At 40.8% G+C, this 17,842-nt stretch overlaps 1 protein-coding gene across 3 annotated transcripts in view; it reads left to right on the top strand.

The window, feature by feature from the left end:
• The window catches only part of asic2 (acid-sensing (proton-gated) ion channel 2), a 293,170-nt gene that overhangs the window by 185,084 nt on the left and 90,244 nt on the right, over window positions 1–17,842 (top strand). The window contains exon 1 of one of the 3 annotated variants that reach the window (XM_068718374.1): window positions 8,417–10,747. The exons of the other annotated variants lie outside the window; for them this stretch is intronic. Within the exon in view, the coding sequence (XP_068574475.1) occupies window positions 10,055–10,747 (693 nt within the window). The 5' untranslated portion in view covers window positions 8,417–10,054. Of the gene's footprint in view, window positions 1–8,416; window positions 10,748–17,842 lie in introns of those variants that run through there. 3 annotated transcript variants of the gene reach the window in all.

Raw genomic sequence — 17,842 nt, 5'->3', positions numbered from 1 at the left:
GGCAAACACAGGTGTAAATCATCACAATTGAGAAGCCGGGAATTGGTACCTTTACTTTTTGTTGTCTCAAAAAACAAGCTAAATGATTAAACAATTTTCAAACTAGTTCCAGTTTAATTTTCTGTTGCTCGTTTATTGATAATATGCCTCCTCATTTCAGCTGTAAAATAAGTAAATATAACAATTAAAAGAATATACCAGCTACAATGAAGGTGCCGCTGCAGCATCAACATTGAATCAAACAACTCTGTAATATTAGTTTTATATAATGTTTTCACACAGCTCTGCAGCTTTACTTCGCTTTTCGCTACTTTCAGTTATTGCTGTTGTCAAACAAACAAACAACTGAAAAAGCCATTGTTAGCAAACAAGCTCTAACAAATTTGGGTACATACAGTAATACCTGCCTAGCCCAAAATGGTAGATAAGCAATTTAAAAACCTGGTACATCCACCAAGCTCAAGCACCAAAAACAGACTGAATATGTTAGTGTATAGTCAAAAGACTACCTGTATAATCAGATAGTATCACAGGACTGCGTGTCATTGATTTTATTTCCTGCCTCTCGTTTGCCAAAAATGTTTCTATGTTTTGTGCCTGGTTAGATTTCTCTCTATGGCACAAAACATTGAAACATGGCACCGACTTTCCAAGAGGAACCCATCCAAAACTTTCAGAATGTTTGGAAGCAAGATGAGTGACAATCCCTTCCCTCGTGTTTATAATCTTCATCTGTGTTTATCCAGTACTCATAGATAACTCTCTTGGCTCTCATACAGCTTAGTTTGTCATTTCATTGGCTTCATTTTCTACTATTTCATGAGATTTCAAAATATTTTCATATATGAACATAGATCTGTCACAAAGATGTGTTTTTTAGTCCAATTTTGTAGCAAAGATAAAAGCTGAAAGCATGCTGATTTTACATAAATCATTGCACATTATCCAGCAGACATCACACATCCATAACCATTCCTTCATTCGTTTGATTAACTCAAAGGATGTACACCTTACTGTGCTTCTGCTTTGCTACGTATGTATTGACCTGAAGCACCTATATTGAAATATGGTTGGATGGTATTATTTATTGTTAAAGCTGCTGAGGTGTTTTCCTGGTTTTTGACGGTTGATCTGCTGAATGAATCGTGACCTGGATGTGCAAAGATAGCAGCTGGCTGAGGGGAGCTGTAAAGGGCAGTAATGTGTGCAGAGTGCGGCTGGGATGCTGCCAAACTGTCAGAGAGTGTTTAGGTAATGTCAGCTGGGGAAGATTATTAGTTTAACCAGAGCTGATGTTATAATCATAGGGATGGGAATCCAGCTGTGTAAACAACCTACCAATTGTTGGGTTATCGTAACAAAGACGCACTTTAAACACGTATTTTAGATTAAGGAGTCATTCAGCCCTGCCAATACCCCACAAGGTTTTTGTTCACACACATTTTTAAGCACCTTCTTGTTTTGATTAGTTGCTCTTGAAACTTTTAAAAGGCTTCCTGCCTTGTCTAAATGTGAGCCAGGTGTGGGCCTGATCCAAAACAACTGCTCCCTATTGTTCTTAAATAAAAGTGGTGGCGCTTTGACAAAAAAAGGGGGAGCAGCATAAACACATTCTCAATCGACCATAAAATAGCATCAAAACCGTGAAAAACTAAAAGCATATCCTGCAGCATTATAATAAGTTTATAATTCACTTTTTCTGCTACATTTGACCTCAAGAGAAACTGCTGCCTAATCCTTAAAGTGACATGACATTTACAGCTTATGAATAACTCTAAGGGACAAGTGAAACAATGACCATATGTTATTATCAATATTTTAAATAATTTAAGTCAGTACATAAAGGGGAAAGCCATGACTCGAGTCAGCATCGGCTCAGGGCTGAAGACTGAACATGTAAAACAATCTGAATGTGTGGAGTTAGAAGAGCTTACTAGACCTCTGCTAGGCAAGGCAAGCCAAGGCAAGTTTATTTGTATAGCACATTTCAACAACAAGGCAATTCAAAGTGCTTCACATAAAACCATTACAAGCATCAAAACATAATGCTCCTCATCTCTGCTTGAAGCTAGCAGCTTGAGGCTACATTAGCCGCTACGAGCATAGCACACCCATATATCCGTCTGAACTGGCACAGGGGAGAAGTTTGCCTACAGGGCTAAAAGGGTTTATTTTAATCAAAACTATGATCTTTTTCTAAACCTAACCAAGTAGGGTTGTTGTCTAAAACTAAGAAACCCTTTCTGTCAGAAAGCCCTTAAGGCAAACTTCTCCCATCTGCACCGAACTGTCAGCAGTCGAGTTGCATTATGGGTAATGTATGCACCCAGGTTTTGACAACAAAGAAGAATTCTTGGAATAAAAACATCTCTGGTTCTGCTGCATGAGTTTTTGATCCTTTTCTGTGCATCGCTAGCCTGACAATGTTATCTAAGTCAGTCAGAGTAAAATCAGTAGAGTACTCTTCTAACCATGGATGAGACTCAAACTATTATTTTTGAAGGATTTTTGATTCATTACATTAATTCAAATTAAAAAGGAATTTAAACTGAATTCAGATAAATCTCACTTTACCAAAAAGGCCAAACTTCTCCACCCAAGTGAAAAAGACAAATTGAATTGTAAAGACCGTATCCTTGTCTTCAGTGCTGCAGGTTAATTGAACTGAAACACAATGATGCTGCAGCTGCTGAAGTGTGGACATCATCAGTTAGGACATTTTAAATGAAATTTAATTCATTCATTTTTGTGTGTTTTCTGACCACAGAGATGTAGGTTAATCACATATTAATAAAAAAGACATATATATATACACACAAAACATTACAGTTTGTTGTGGTAATATTGAAGTCCGCTCTTGCAACTATGTGTGGGAAGGAATGCAAGGCAAATACATTTTTATTGCACCTTTCAAAAGCAATTCAGTCTTCAAGACAATATACAAAAGAAACACAAGGCAATATAAAAACACAATACAAACATAAATACAATTTAAAAGGATTAAAACAAAGTAGATGATTAAAATATGATAAAAAATAGCATAAATAAGACAGTAAACAAAAAATTATAATACAGCTACAGTGCAGTAAAATACTTTAAAAAAATGTAATTTTATTTTCATTTAATTCTTTTAATTTCAATTTCAGTCACACTCATTCAAAGAGTGTGTGCTGTTGTTCACACCACGCTGCTGCGACATTAAGTTACCTGGCAGAGGCCAGACAATCCTGCACCTGTAGTAAAGTTGGCTGATTCGATGGAACGTTGCGTTATTATAAAACCAACTGTTACTGAAGAAATCCACCCAAAACCTGGATATTGGCAATATTCGGCAAAGAAAGTTGCTGCTTCTTCAAGGAAAACATGTAAAATAGACCAGCTTGGTGTTAAAGAGGTGAATGAGATGATTCTTCTCTTCTGTAAAGCACGCAGGTCTCACCCACCCAAACTAAACCGTGGACAGCAAAAAGCTAATCCATCATAAAACTGAAGTTGGGAGGGTTTGTTTCAAGAAGCACTGCACTTTGACTGGGTTTAATCAAGATTTTGCTTGATGATTAAATCATTAATTAAAAATAATTCACTTGCTAAAGACCTGGCATGTCATAAAGCTAAATTTAGGAGCCTTCTTTGCCCAAGTAATTGGTATCCAATTTGATAAATCTGCAGATTTCTTAGAGTACATTTTTTAAAATGTATTTATTATCAAAACAGTCTGCATTGATGCTATACAGATTTTTATTGGTGTTGATTTGAATGGCGGCAGTGCACCTCAGTGGGATTCATAAACCTCACGTCCAGTTCCTCAATCTCTGATCTCAGCTTGTTAGCGATAACCCTGTGATGAGAGATCGGGGGGGACGGATGAGTAAAACTTGAGCTGACCTCAGTGGCCTCGTCAGCCTGGGCAGGAGAGAGCTGTCTTCTCTTTTTGTCGTCTTCGTTATCAGCAAGGTTGGTGTTACAGAATGTGCTGTCTTTAGGTCGAGGCAGGCAGATGATGTGGCAGTGGCTGAGGGCTGAATTTAATGCCAGCGTTGTCCGGCGCTTCCATTTGTATCAGTGACAGTGCTTACAAAAGAGGTGAGGCAGGAGAGAGGGAAGAGTGAAGGGAGAAGGAATGAGGAGACCAATTCAGGAGCTGGCAGGCAGCAACCTCCGGTTCTGAAGAGTGGAGCCAATACAGAAGTGTCTTGAACTTGCATTCTTTTACATGGCCAGCAGGAGGCGTCTCCTCTATTTGCAAAAAGAAGTCCAATTGTACGGAAGTCTATGACAAAAAGACTTCTCACTTGATTTATTACCTCAGTAAACATGAGTTCATGGTCACCATTGCTAGTTTCAAATCTTCTTCAATACAGCACCATGTTTATTTAATAAATTATGATCCCATTTACGATAAAGGAAAGTATGTTTAAGGGCGGGGCTACCTTGTGATTGACAGGTCGCTCCCGCTGCCAGAGCCGTATACAACGTCTCTACGTCACTCCTCCACAGTCCAAATATGGTCACTTCCGTTCATTGGTTGCAAAAAGTCAAGATGGCGACGGCTGTAATCTAGAAACACTGCACTTGAGGCTTCATAACGGCTGTGTGTGACATCATGGTGACTCCGTCCACTTCTTTTATACAGTCTATGACTAACACGCTAATATCAGGACAGTGATGTCTTGTCTTTGTGGCTTCGAGGTTCTTGTTTGTCAGGATGAATCATCTTAAGCATGGCTAATGGCGTCGCAGGCTGACAGTAAAATGATCCATCAGTGCTTTAACTCAATTCACTTTCACCTCTATTGATTTAGCTAAAGTGAATGAACTAGTCATTATAGTTGCAATACGCTGCTAATTCTTAATTGTTTCTCTCTAATTGTTGTGTAAAATGATGATAATAATGGGCTTGTAAGGTAAAAATGATGACGTTTCATAAATGTTGTATTATTATTTTCAAGAAGTTTAAATTCCCTCAAGACTCTTCATGTCATTTAATCTAAACTTGACCCCTTAACTGCTGAGGTCAGTTACAGTACAGACCAAAGGAATCTTCATTCACCTCCTCTTATTTGAATGAAACATGAAATGAAAGTGCCCTGTGGTTTCTTCTTACCTCACTGAAGGATTGTTCCCTTCCTGCCTGAGGCTGCATTACAGCTCAGCTAACTGTCTCCGTTATGCACTTGCGTGTTTTGCTTTACCTGAAGAAGCTTGTGATTTCCTTTGAGCCACCTCCTGCAAAGGCAGAATTGACATGCTTAGTTCTCCCTTTAAAGAGAACCTTTGCAGATTGGTGGCTCCAAAAGGTGAGAGAGGTGACTGAAGAATGTGAACTCCCTGACAGCGGCTATGATAGCAATAGTTTCTTTAATGCCGTTATCTCGAGATCACAACGCATTATTTAATTATCTCAAAATAATCAACTATTTATCTCGACAACACAACAGGTCACTCTTATTACTGACAATGTTTATCAGAGATCAGGAGTATAATGCCAGCATGCATAGATGACTGTGGTCAAATCAGCTGACGGACGCTAACTTTTTAGTGCCGCCTCCCACCCAAAATGTCCCCAAACTGTGGCAGAGGCATTTTTCTTTAATACCAGTCTTGTATTGTTGTATCCACCACTTGCAGTTGCCCCATCGTTCTTAGCTGCCTGTTGCACTAACCTCTTCTAATCACTTGTGGCGCATGTGCACTACTCTCCATCACCTCAACACAGCATCATAGCGTAGGGTCAGTATTTATGACGGATTTCTAAATATCCTGGTTAACCGTTGTACTGCAACACTTTCATACTGGCAAAGCCTTACAGTGATTCGAAGATGATAGAGTGGCCCCGGCAAAACCCTCTCTACCCCATCACAAAGGCAGCCATTTCTAGATTATTCTATGAACCCTGACAACAACTGTTACATGCAATGACATATATAAATGTGCAGCTCCATCAAGACCATCAATCTCCTGGCTTAATCAGTGGCGACCCAGTGAGTCATCCTTTCTGTCCGTTTTAAATCCAATGACATCAAGGAGAAGGTGAAGCAACCCAGCCAGTGTTTTTTTTTGGTGTTTGTTTTTCACCGTCATGTTAGAAAACTAAAGTATAAAAAAAGCCATTGATTGCTTTGCTTTCCGTCACTGTCATTTTAAATCAAACTAGGGTTTTGATGAATGGCAGCCCAACACCAGATACACAGTTTTTATTCATCTCCCTCGTGTTTTATACTTGCCGGTGTCACGGCCTCACCTGTGCTTTCACAGACAAGGCCAACATGAATCAAAGACAACTGTTGCCTTCCTCACGCCGGACTCGAGTGTTGCAAAGCCACTGTTGTCCAAGTAAGCGATTTTCACTCGGCATTCTCCGAGACATTCTAGGCCTCATTAACATGAATCTATGAATGTTTAATTATGGTTTATATTTACAGGCTGCTCTCTCACTACCATTTTACGATAATGTGTCCTTTGATCTGGGACAATGTTGTTGACGAAAACGTACAGAAATATTTAAAATGAAATGCATGCCATGGCATCGAAGCCATAGAGTGCTGTGTAATTGTATCTGATGCTTGGGTTGGTTATATACCTAATTAATCAGTGATTTCCTTTATGTTTTAGAATTGCAAATTGGATAAGTTCTTTACACTGACTGCATAGTTGGACTCAAAAACCTTTTTATGGCTCCAAGCTAATTATTTAGCTTGTGTATTCAGGCTGCCCCTGACTCTAGCGTGTGTGTGTGTGTGTGTGTGTGTGTGTGTGTGTGTGTGTGTGTGTGTGTGTGTGTGTGCACCTCTGTAGCATACAGTAGGTGTTTCAATACCACATCCCTGTTGTTTGTATTTTGTCCAGCTATTCATTATACATGAATGTGTTTTACCCTTTCAGCATTTTCATATTTCATATCGTTCTGCCGTTTGGGAACGACATTTCTCTTGGTGTTAAAAATGTCATTTAATCACATTTTCAAAGATGAGATCACAGCGGTGTTCCCGAACATCCGGCCAAACATTGAAAAGCAATGTGTGCTCAAAAATAATGTCAAGCCCACACACTTGGTTGATCTTGCAGCAAATTAGATATTCTTCTCGACGTGTGTTACAAAGCTGTTTTATAATAATTTGGCAGAAATTATCCGATGTTGTGATATTGATTCAGAGCTGCCACACATTGCAGACAAAATAAAGGACCTATATTCTGGGTTTGAATTTCATTTTTCTGTTTTATTCTAGCTCACAGCAGCAACTAAGACATGTAAAAATGAAATAAAAAAATATCCCTTTTAATCCCACCGGGAGAAATGTTCTCTGTAATTAGAAGAAGAACGCTGATGAATTCCGATGAGTAAACCCTTGAAATGTATTAAACAATGCGTTGAAGCCCTGAGTGAACAAGAGCACTTGAGTTGAGTTGGCTCAGAAGCCTGTTTACTTGCATTGATGACTCTGTTGGACAGAGATGGTTTGTTGGCAGACTATTGCCGGTCTGGGTTAGGGATCCCTTAAATAGAATTGTGACAAACATTATTTATAGAGTGGGAGACTTTACAGTTGAAGAATTAAGTTGTCAGTGCTCCCTGGTGGGCAAACTATGTAATGGCAACACTGTTAAAGTCAGCCGCTAATATCGGCTAATTGATTGAACAGGCTTGAGTCAAAGATGACGTAGGCAAAGAGGCGGAATTCAAAGATATATCAACATATGTAAGTAAAATACAAAAAAATTAAGTAAAAAAAATCTCCGGTCTCCATTAAAAATGGTATTCACCAAAAATGTCTTTATCTGTAGTGTAAATTTAGTTTTGAGTACTCTTTCTGATCATCAAAAATGAGAATAAACAACTTTTTGTAATGCAAAATACGACAGAAATTACAATTTTGTCAAAGAATAAAACTTAACCTTACTATAGACGAGAACAACAAGTGTAAACATGCTAACTGTACACACTGTAGATGGCAACAAGCCTCAAAATACCTAGAAGACAATGGTCCCTTTTAATAATAAGAAAATGAAGTCTGTCAAAATTGATTGCAGTTCACTGACTAACTAAAATGTTTTGTTCACTAAAACTAACAAAAAAACGATTATTTAAAGGACATAGTGCCAAACATAACATACTCTATCAGATATATAATAATTACATTTTCATGAACAAAGAGGAGTACTTAAGAACTAAGAGATACGTGATACATGACCATACACCTCATACCCTTCCACTACTTCCACTGTACTACGAAACAAATTTGCAGTTACAGTAAAAGGCAATACAAATGATCCGGATGCATAATGGAGTGCTCACGTCGAGCTGTTCTCCTCTGCTGCACACAAACCTTCACATTCATGCACACAGCAGTAGCGGTGTGGCTTAGCAGCAGCAGCAGCAGCAGCAGCAGACAAACGGGGGGGGGGGGCGAAGGACAGCGCGAGTTAGCGCAGAGAGAGAAACAGGCGCTCTCATCAGTGACGGGCTCACCGGCTGCGTGGACAGAGCTGTGGCGCAGGAGGAGGAGGAGAGGTGCAACGGGAGGACAAGCTGCATGAAAACCGGCGCAAAAAAAAAGAAGGAGCAGACCGTCAGAGACCACGAGAGAGGTAGGAGAGCTCACTGAGGGGGAGAGAAGTCATTCGGAGCAGGGGGAGCTGGACGAAGCAGACAAGGACACTGAGGGAGGAAAGTGCACAGAGAAGCCTGACGACGGGGAGAAGTGAGGGAGTGCGTGCACAAAGTGGAAAAAGAAGAAGAGGAGGAGGAGGAGACGGTGCCTGACAGGAGGTCGAGCTTTCAGGGCTTGACTGACACGAGAGCGGAGCGGAGGAGGAGGAGCGTGAGGGCAAGTTGATGGATTTGATATGGGGGAGAGTATTTTTAGAAGGAGGAGTGGGAGACATGAGAGGAATATTGAGATTAGAAATGCTGCCTTTGAGTGGGGGAGAAAAAACTAGAGAGGAGGAAGAAGAAGAAGAAGAAGAAGAAGAAGAAGAAGAAGAAGAAGAGAGTAACAGGAGAGGGGAGAGATGTTGAGATCAGAGTGTGACAGAACAGATTATCTCTGGTCTGGTTTCCCCGCAGGAAACCGCTGTGAGTGTGTGTCCGTGTATGCGCATGAATGCCTCCTTCTCCATGTGCAAGTGTGTTAGCGTGTCTCTCACTGTGACTGTGGCGCTGAGAAGCAGGTCCGCTACGAGATGAAGCTGCCCTGTGTTTACCTGCAGGACTTAGTGACACTGGTTAAAGCAAAGTGGAGGGCGAGACAAGGAGCAGACCAGTGACACCACAAAGAAGCCAAGGAATCAAAAGTGCGATCGCAAAAGTGGGACAGGAAAAACCAATGAGCACTGGAGACTTTTGTGAATTCTATTAAAGCTTGCTCTTAATAGTGACAAGGAACTGATTGCCGCCTTTGGCTCCCGAACGCTTCCGTGAGCCAGTGCAGCCGAAAAAACACACTCACGTAACTCAGAAGAAGAGAAACTACAGCGCTGGAACAAGGCAAGCTCTCCTCTAACAGACTGCACCACACCGACCAATTCCCTCCGCTGTCGTCTCATTATTTTAATTACCTTCTCTTTCATTTGTTGTATTTTTTCCCCCCTCTCTGCTTAGCCCTTGGTATTTTGTATTCTATCCTCCTCTCTGCCTCTCTCGTCCCCTCCCTCTCCCTCTCGCCTTCGCTCTCTCTGTCCCATCCTTTCTTGTTCACTGTCACACGAACTGCGGTGGATGCTGTAGTCACTCATGTAGAAGCCACCTTGCTTGGAGCACATTTGCCAAGCTGAATTTTTCCCCCTTTCCTCTGCTGAGTTGGATGATTGGAGCACTCTCAGATCGAGAGACCATGGAGAGATGACCAACAAGTAGCTGCTGCCGAGTTGATCCGAGCCCTACCAGTAGAGGAAGGATGGCTTCAAAACACACAGAGTTCCTTTGGGTTACTTGTGGGTACTACGTCTGCATTTAGTATATCTACTGTTAAGCCTGCATGGACCATTAGTACAGTATTCATAAGGCCAAACACATATCCAAGTGTGGATTACAGTAGTGGATTTATCCTGGAGCTACATGTGGGCTCCAGCCCCTGAGGCCTGGCTGGGAAATGAAGCCTTTCCCGCGGTTGTAGGAGCACTGTGGGCAGCTATGGCCCTGGAGGGGCGCTGTCTCCGGCGGGGATCCCCCGCTATGCTCAGAAAGGGTCGTCAGCGGCGTCCTACAAAGCCAACTCTGGCTCGGGTCACTTCCACTCTGCTATCAAGGACACGCCTGCACGGCCTGAGGCATGTTTGCGTCCCTGGTGGGTCTGTGGGCCGCAGGGCCTTTTGGCTCCTGGCCCTCTGCACCTCCCTGGGGCTGCTTTTATCCTGGTCCTCCAACCGCCTACTGCACTGGCTTTCTTTCCCCACACACACACGAGTCCACACAGAGTGGGCCAAAGAACTGGCCTTCCCCACAGTCACTATCTGCAACAACAACCCCATCCGTCTCTACAAGCTCACCAAGAGCGACCTGTATTTCGCCGGCCACTGGCTGGGCCTACTGCTGGCTAACCGGACAGTGAGGCCCATGATTCTGGACTTGCTTCAAGAGGACCGTCGGGCCTGGTTCGGGAAGCTGTCGGACTTCAGGCTCTTTCTGCCGCCCAGAAACTTTGAAGGAACCAACCTGGAGTTTATGGACAGACTGAGCCACCAACTGGATGACATGCTCCTCTCGTGCAAATACAGAGGAGAGCCCTGTGGCGCTCACAACTTCTCTTCTGTAAGTTCATTTTCCTGTATTCTGGAAGCTTTATAACAACCATGTCAGCATCAAAAACACACCTCTTCTGCTTTCATCTCCTTACATGTTGTCTTTACTGTCAGTTATTCGAGTTGAAACATCAGTTGCTGTGTAAAAGTTGCAAATGCATTACATCATGCTGAAACAACATATTGCTTCATTTCATTATCATTTAGGTGGGTATTCTCTTGTGCCGTACCTGCTTTAACGGCTAAGTTATAAGGCTGTAAAAACACTTGTTAAAAACACAGTATACAAGCTCTCGTAACTTCCTGTTATAGCTGACTGTTAGAGCTTTCTTGGTCATCACACAAATAGATTAGCAAATGTGTTACTGAACAGGGGAATTATTAAATCACCCCCAGAGCTTTTGTTAAGTGAATGCTTTTGCAACAAAGATAACAAAATAATTGAGCTTTTGCAGAACAAAAAAACATTTGAAAAAACTAAATGAACAGTTGCCATGGTCACATAATGTAACATGGGTTTAATTGATTATGTACAAGCTTGAGGCTAGAAAGAGCTACATCTATGAAGGCTCCATATCAATTTTTTTTTATTTTACAGTACTGTGCAGCTCCCCCAGAGGACTTAACTCCCTCTCTGTCTGATCATTCTCATATCTAGCTCTTTTTTCTGTGTGGGTGGTTGCGGGTTTGAGGATCTGTGTGCCCGCTCTGCCTTGTTGGCTCCGTTGGCTCAGCTGAACCATGGCAGATGTTTTCTCTGCAGTAATGCAGAAGCTCAAACTGTCTTTGAAACTTTTCTTCTTTGTCATTTCATGTTATTTTCTATCTCTGTACTGTGGCCAAAGAGTCAGTGACTGACTGAAGGAGAAATGAGACATGGCAGATAAATACCTGTGTGCAAACGTTGTGTATAATGGTTGGTGCGTCGCTTGTTGCAATGGAGTTCGTTGCTCTTTTCACACTTTAAGTTAAAATTATCAAGATGGTCATCAAACTCTACTTTTGATATTTGTTCACATTTTTTTCAGCAATTGCCATTCATTGTATTGTGTGTTGTTGCCTTCAGTGGAGGAGTCCTCCTTTCTTGTAATACATTCTAATTGCTAATCCAGGCACAAGAGATTACAACAAAGTATTACATATTTAGTATTTAATACATATAATAATGAGTGTGATGAGGAAGACAGCTGGCCTTGTATGCAGTCCAATACTTGGACACCAATTTTACAAGTCAATGTCCGTTTACAGGTGTTCGGAGGTACTACTGCAAATGTTAATAAGTTTTGGCTCCAAAGGGAGCTGTGCAAATTCTGATAAATTGCCTAAAGTGACATCCCTTGGCAGCATCGGTGGGGAATAAAGAGACTAGTTTGAAAAACAAAAACTTTCTGGTGGTGTGGAGTTAGAAAGAAGTGAGCAAGCCAGAACCCTGTAGACTTTTCCTCATCTCTTCTTGAAACTAGCAGCTCGAGGCCACATCAGCCACTACGAGCAGAACACCCCCAAATCTCAGACCGAACTGTCGGTGGTCAATTTGCAACTTAGGTAATGTAGGTGCCGGGTTTTGACAAGGACAAGGGTCCTACGGAGGCGAGGCAGGCCTCCTACCTAGCATTCAGAGAGCACACATTGGAACACCAAGTGTGCCGGTGTGCGTATTTTACCTTTATTTAGAATAATATAGTATGTTACAATTCTTTTGTAGGAATACTGTTTTTTCATTTCACAAAACAATATGCACAGATTCAAAACATATATTATATTTAAACATATAATCAAATTATTATAATGTATTAATTAGTGCTGGGCAACGATTACAATTTTTAATCGCGATTAATCGCATTGTTATGCACAAATTTCAATAATGAATTCAAAAGTAGTGTATTGCGGACTTTTATTTTAAAGTACTGCTATATGAACAAAAGTGCAATAACATTTGGTTTGCAAACACTTTAAAAAAGAAGGTGCTTTTTAACAGCTGTATTCCCTTTACACAGTAGCAGTTATATTCCTTGCATCTGTGCTAAGTGTGCTGACTTTATTTGAATACGTTCCACTGCTGTGCAACATCAATAAAATGTTCCGCGCACATTTCAGCAAAATGTCTGTCTTCTATTTCCATGACAGTCAGAACTTGTGAATCTATCTATCTATCTATCTATCTATCTATCTGAATGCAGCTCCCACTGTTCATCAATATAATGCACTGTAACTCCGAGGTGATTGTGGTTACCCAGCGATGTCCAGTAGTCTCCAGTGAGAGCATCAGTTGGTGCACATTGTAGCGCCGTCGCTTTTGTAGTCCTCTCCTTTTCATACAACTCGTGTATTTTTCTTGTGATGGTGCGTCTTGAGGGAGACTCATACGTGCCGTCATTCGTTGCAATCCTAAGAACGTTCCTCAGACCGACATCTTCCACAATACTAATCGGCCTGCAGTTTTATCCACTTTGCTGTGGCATTTGTTAGCTTGTTTTTGCTTTTGTTTATCTATACTTCTGTATAGATATCTATACTTTTTTGGGGTGATTTGCTGGCATCAACGGTGTGTATTGCATTTAAAAAGAACTGCTTTAATGCACCATAAAATAATTGTCGCCGTTAATTAATGAATGCGTTAATGCGATAATAATGCGTTAAGTTGCCCAGCACTAGTATTAATATAAAAAAACATTCACTCCATTGACCTCAGTGAAAAACACAACAACTTTACCTCGCGATTGTAAAACACACTACATTCAAACTCAACAGAAACAAAATAAAACTCATCAAAACTATCTTGGTTGGCTCTTTCCACTTCCAACAATCCCCAACTCTGGTTTGGTCGAAATCAAGCTTTAATTCACCGAGTTAGATGTAAGAAACATGCTGCTCTACCCTGCTGTCTCTCTCTGTAGTTGCTGGCCTCGGTGCTATTAATAGCTTGCTGAACGAATCTGTAGCTGTGCGACAAAATTAAATTCAAACTTTTAAATCAGGCCTTGTAGAGCTAATATGAGTGAAGGTTCAGCAACTGGATTGCCTATTTATCTCCTCAAATTTGTTCAGAAACAGATTTCGGGGCACTGCTGATGTGAAATAACTGAAAGTTTCCAAGTATATTTAGTTAGAAGCCGGGAGGATACATGTTCGTCCTTGAATATTTTCTGAACGAAGGACTCAGTCCTCGGTAGAATTTAAAGGATCCTCGACATTTGAACAATCCTTCGTCAGGATCCGATGAAGTAGCATCTGAAATTTTAAGCACATTTCCTTGACTTTGAGAAACACCCGATGTCTTTGGTTCCGCATCATCCATCACAATCCTCTTTTTGTTTTTTTTCTATTTACATTCAGAATTTTACAGCAATGCAATGCCGAATGAGCAGAGTACTCTCTTAATGTAGAATACAGCATTTGATCATAAATTCAGTATCACCATGTCAGACAACATTGTGTCTTTTAGTCCTCTTTTTGTCAACTATGTGAGCCATGAACAGTTTGTTGTGGTGAGCTGTTATTTTTCTGCTACTCAAGACCAGTTTGCTGTCCCCAGTGGTCAAACAGAACTGTGTATATTGTATTATAATAATATATAGAGGTGCCTGCCATTACTACAAGTACACAAATATGTTATCACATCAACCAGAACTGAAACCGAAAGATTTACAACTTAAGACTCTGACTTTAAAGGGGCCACTTCATGCTAATTTCCAGGTTAATACTTGTATTTTGAGTTTGTACTTGAAATTTTTTTACAAGATTTAATGTTCACAAAAAAAAATATTTTTCTCATACTGTCTGTCTGAATATACCTGTATTCCCCCTCTGTCCGAAACTTTTCCTTTTAGCGCCTGTCTCTTTAAGCCTCCCTCCCAAAAAGCACAGTCTGCTCTGATTGTCTTGTGGGAAAAAAATATTATTTACATATTAGTTCACAGTTTGTGGGTTGGTATGTACTCCAGATACCCAAATGTATGTGCTCAAGAAGTGAGTTTTTCCATAATAAGCCTTCTTTAATAATGTTAGAGTGGCAAGGCCTTTACCTGGAGAAGTGTACGACATGAAAGGAAGGAATAGTCTATTCTAATCCCTCACAATTGTAAAAAGTTTCAAGATTAAAAGTTTTGGTATTGAAAACTTTTTAAGAAACCCATTTAACTTCTTAAATTTTGAGCATGTCACGCAGTGGACTCCCTAACATTAAAAACAGCCACACAAAGGCAGCATGATTACAATCAGCACTCAACCAAACATAAAAAGGCCCCCTTCATTTCGCTAAAATGCAGTGTATAAAATCATGTGCTCACATTTGGTAATTGTCTTATACAGGCTCATGGTCAGCAGTTGAATTGACTGAATGATTTTCATACGTTCTTCCAGCTCTAGTGCATCACCCCAGTGCCATACAAATGAAGGGCTTTATCAAAACCTTGCCCCCAAGCCAGTATCCATTAACAAGGTTTCAAAGTGACCACATTATTTTGAGTGCAGTGACATTTTCCTTCTTTGCTGAATTTCAAGGTCAGTGCAGAGAGTGTTTTTGTAGGTTTGTTCATGTGCCTGCTTTGTTACCTCGATGTTCACACGTCAGTTTTTATGTCATGGTAATGCATTCACGGGGTCCGGATTTTGTTTCACAATGACTACTACCATAGTGGAACTTATAATGTGAAATTAATTGAGCATGTAAACCCTTTTGCTGGATTTGAGTGTAGTAGCAGTTCGCCCAAGCTGAATGATTTTCTGGCATTAAATGTGTCTAAATATATATATAAGATTGGTTCAAGCTGCTGATAATGAAGGGAAAATTGTCCTTGATAACAGCTACTGTGCAACTTTAAGACAATCAATCTGTACAATCACTCTTAAATAGGAGTAAATCCAAAAGCGGATGAGACATTGAGGGATAAAGTTACTGCAGCAGCCCACAATGACACTGTACAGTCGCCCTTATTTTAATCCCAAACTCACTGAGACCAGTAATGATATGTAAAAGAGTACAAACATTTAAAGTTACAAGGGCAATGTGTTGGATATTGTCAACTTTACTTTGCAGATCACAGCCTTGGCCCCAGTCCTGCCTGCTTCTTCATCTTGTTTTTACCTCATAGGGGGTCTTATGCCGTTAACGGGCCCTTGTGGTTTTGCTAATCTCATTAGCCTGCTGCCGCAAGTCAGCAAAGACTCCCCTAGGCCTATTAATTATCACTGCATTTAGAGCACTGTCACTCTAAAACCAGAGAGGAGGCAACAACCTGATTAAACATGAGATAGGGAACCCACGCACACAGACTTGCGAGTAAATAAACAACAGAATCCTTGTGTTGTGTCTGTAAAAATGTGCATACCTGCATTCACGATTGTCTTGGAGAGCCAATGAGAAATCCAGTTTTGATTGAGGTTGGTTATTACAGGATTATAAGTACAGAGGATGCTTTGAACTGTAGCGGGGTTGTGGGGGGAGGAGAAAGGTACAGCTAGAGGTTGGGAGGGAGAGATGATATAGAGAAAAAGCATCTGGTTGGGAATACAAATGTGTCCCATAACTCTGGCCAACCTCTTGCAGCAGCAGGATTCCATGTGCTGAATCTACGGTATCACAGTGAATGTGAACTAGAAGGCTGGCTAATCAATAAATCTGTTAGCTTCTTGCAGTAGTTTATGATGGTCTATTTTGCTCCCACATCTCCAATACTCTCAGCCACCCACAGTAAGTCCTAATCTAACAGCGGGGGGATGCTGGAGATGGAATGAGGTGCCAAAGGCCAGGCAAACCGTTCTACCCATCCACAATAAAATGTAAATGATAGCTTATCAATCCACAGCTAGTGAAGCCTCTCTCCTCGGGACAGATACACATCTCCCGCTCTCGCAGCTTTCTCGAGGACGAGATATCTACACCTGCAATGACAAATTAAGCAGTGCTCAGAGTTGGAGAGCAGCACCTAATCACACTCTAGGCAGGGTGTGAAAAAGGTGAAGCTCTGTGCCTGGCCCCTGTAATGTATCAAATCTATCTCCAGAGAAACCTCATAATTGCAGAGCCACAGTAATGCTGCACTACCCTCTTTAAGTGTTTGGACTGAGCAGGTTTGCTCATATGTGTTTTTGAATGGTGAGTTATATGGGGACATTACTGCGGGTCAGATTTTGTGTTATAAAGGCTTGGGCTTTTTATTGACGCTGCGAGAACCTTTTTTTATATTAACAATGGATAAAATGTGAAAGCAATCGCTTGTAGTGAACCCACAGAGAATGATCACCTCACTACACGTTTCCCCGCTGCTCTTCAAAGACTTGTTAGTGTCTTTCAGCTCATTGTTTTGGTTTTATGGTTGACAACTTTGCTCTTAAAAACCTCAGCACCACATGGCAAACACACATTGGAGCATGTAATAGCTGTCAGGAGTGAAAAGGAGAATTTAAATTGGACTTACTTTCATCAGGAGGTGAGAAACAGGCCTCCACCTGAGCACTAATGTTGCTCTATGTCTGCTGGATGTATAATACGGAACTTGTCATATCCAATTAAAAGCCAATGATACTGTATGTCCCTATTGTGTTCACAGCTTGTTTCTGCTGCTCGCAAGTTGCCAAAGTTCAGTTCATGCAGGTTTAACTATAATCTTCTGTGCAGGTAGTTTTTTTTTTTAATTAACTGAAGATGTTTAATAAATGCAAAGTAAACTTGGGTTGCTCATGGAAGAGTGCATATCAAGAAACAAATCCTTCGCTCTACTGTTAAATCTACAATCACAAAATCAGATTTTTACATGTAATCCTTTAAGCGATTTTTCTTGAATTTCTCATCCTTTTATTCCTTGTATTTTAGCAATACCCTGCTCAGTTCTGCTCATTACCATTTTGTACAGCCCCATATTGATACTGTGGGTTATCAGGGGCTTGGATGTTGGCTTTAACTGCTCTCTCGCATCAAATTTCATTCTTGTTGCTTAAAGATTGGTAGCCTTCTGACAGAAAGCCCTGCTCTATGAACCTTTGCAATTCATCTGTACACAGCTTCTTTGATTACCTTTTACCACCGCCTGCTCTATAGGATGTTTATAGAATATTTTTCAGAGCTGAAAGAGGAAGGCGCTTGTACATCATGGATTTTTACTTG

The sequence above is a fragment of the Cebidichthys violaceus genome, unplaced genomic scaffold (genome assembly GCF_023349555.1).
Source record: "Cebidichthys violaceus isolate CVI_PGR_0920_01 unplaced genomic scaffold, fCebVio1.0.p SCAF_23, whole genome shotgun sequence".
Classification (NCBI taxonomy): domain Eukaryota; kingdom Metazoa; phylum Chordata; class Actinopteri; order Perciformes; family Stichaeidae; genus Cebidichthys; species Cebidichthys violaceus.
Note: the sequence above shows the minus strand (reverse complement) of the source record. Positions and strands in the feature narration are given on the sequence as shown.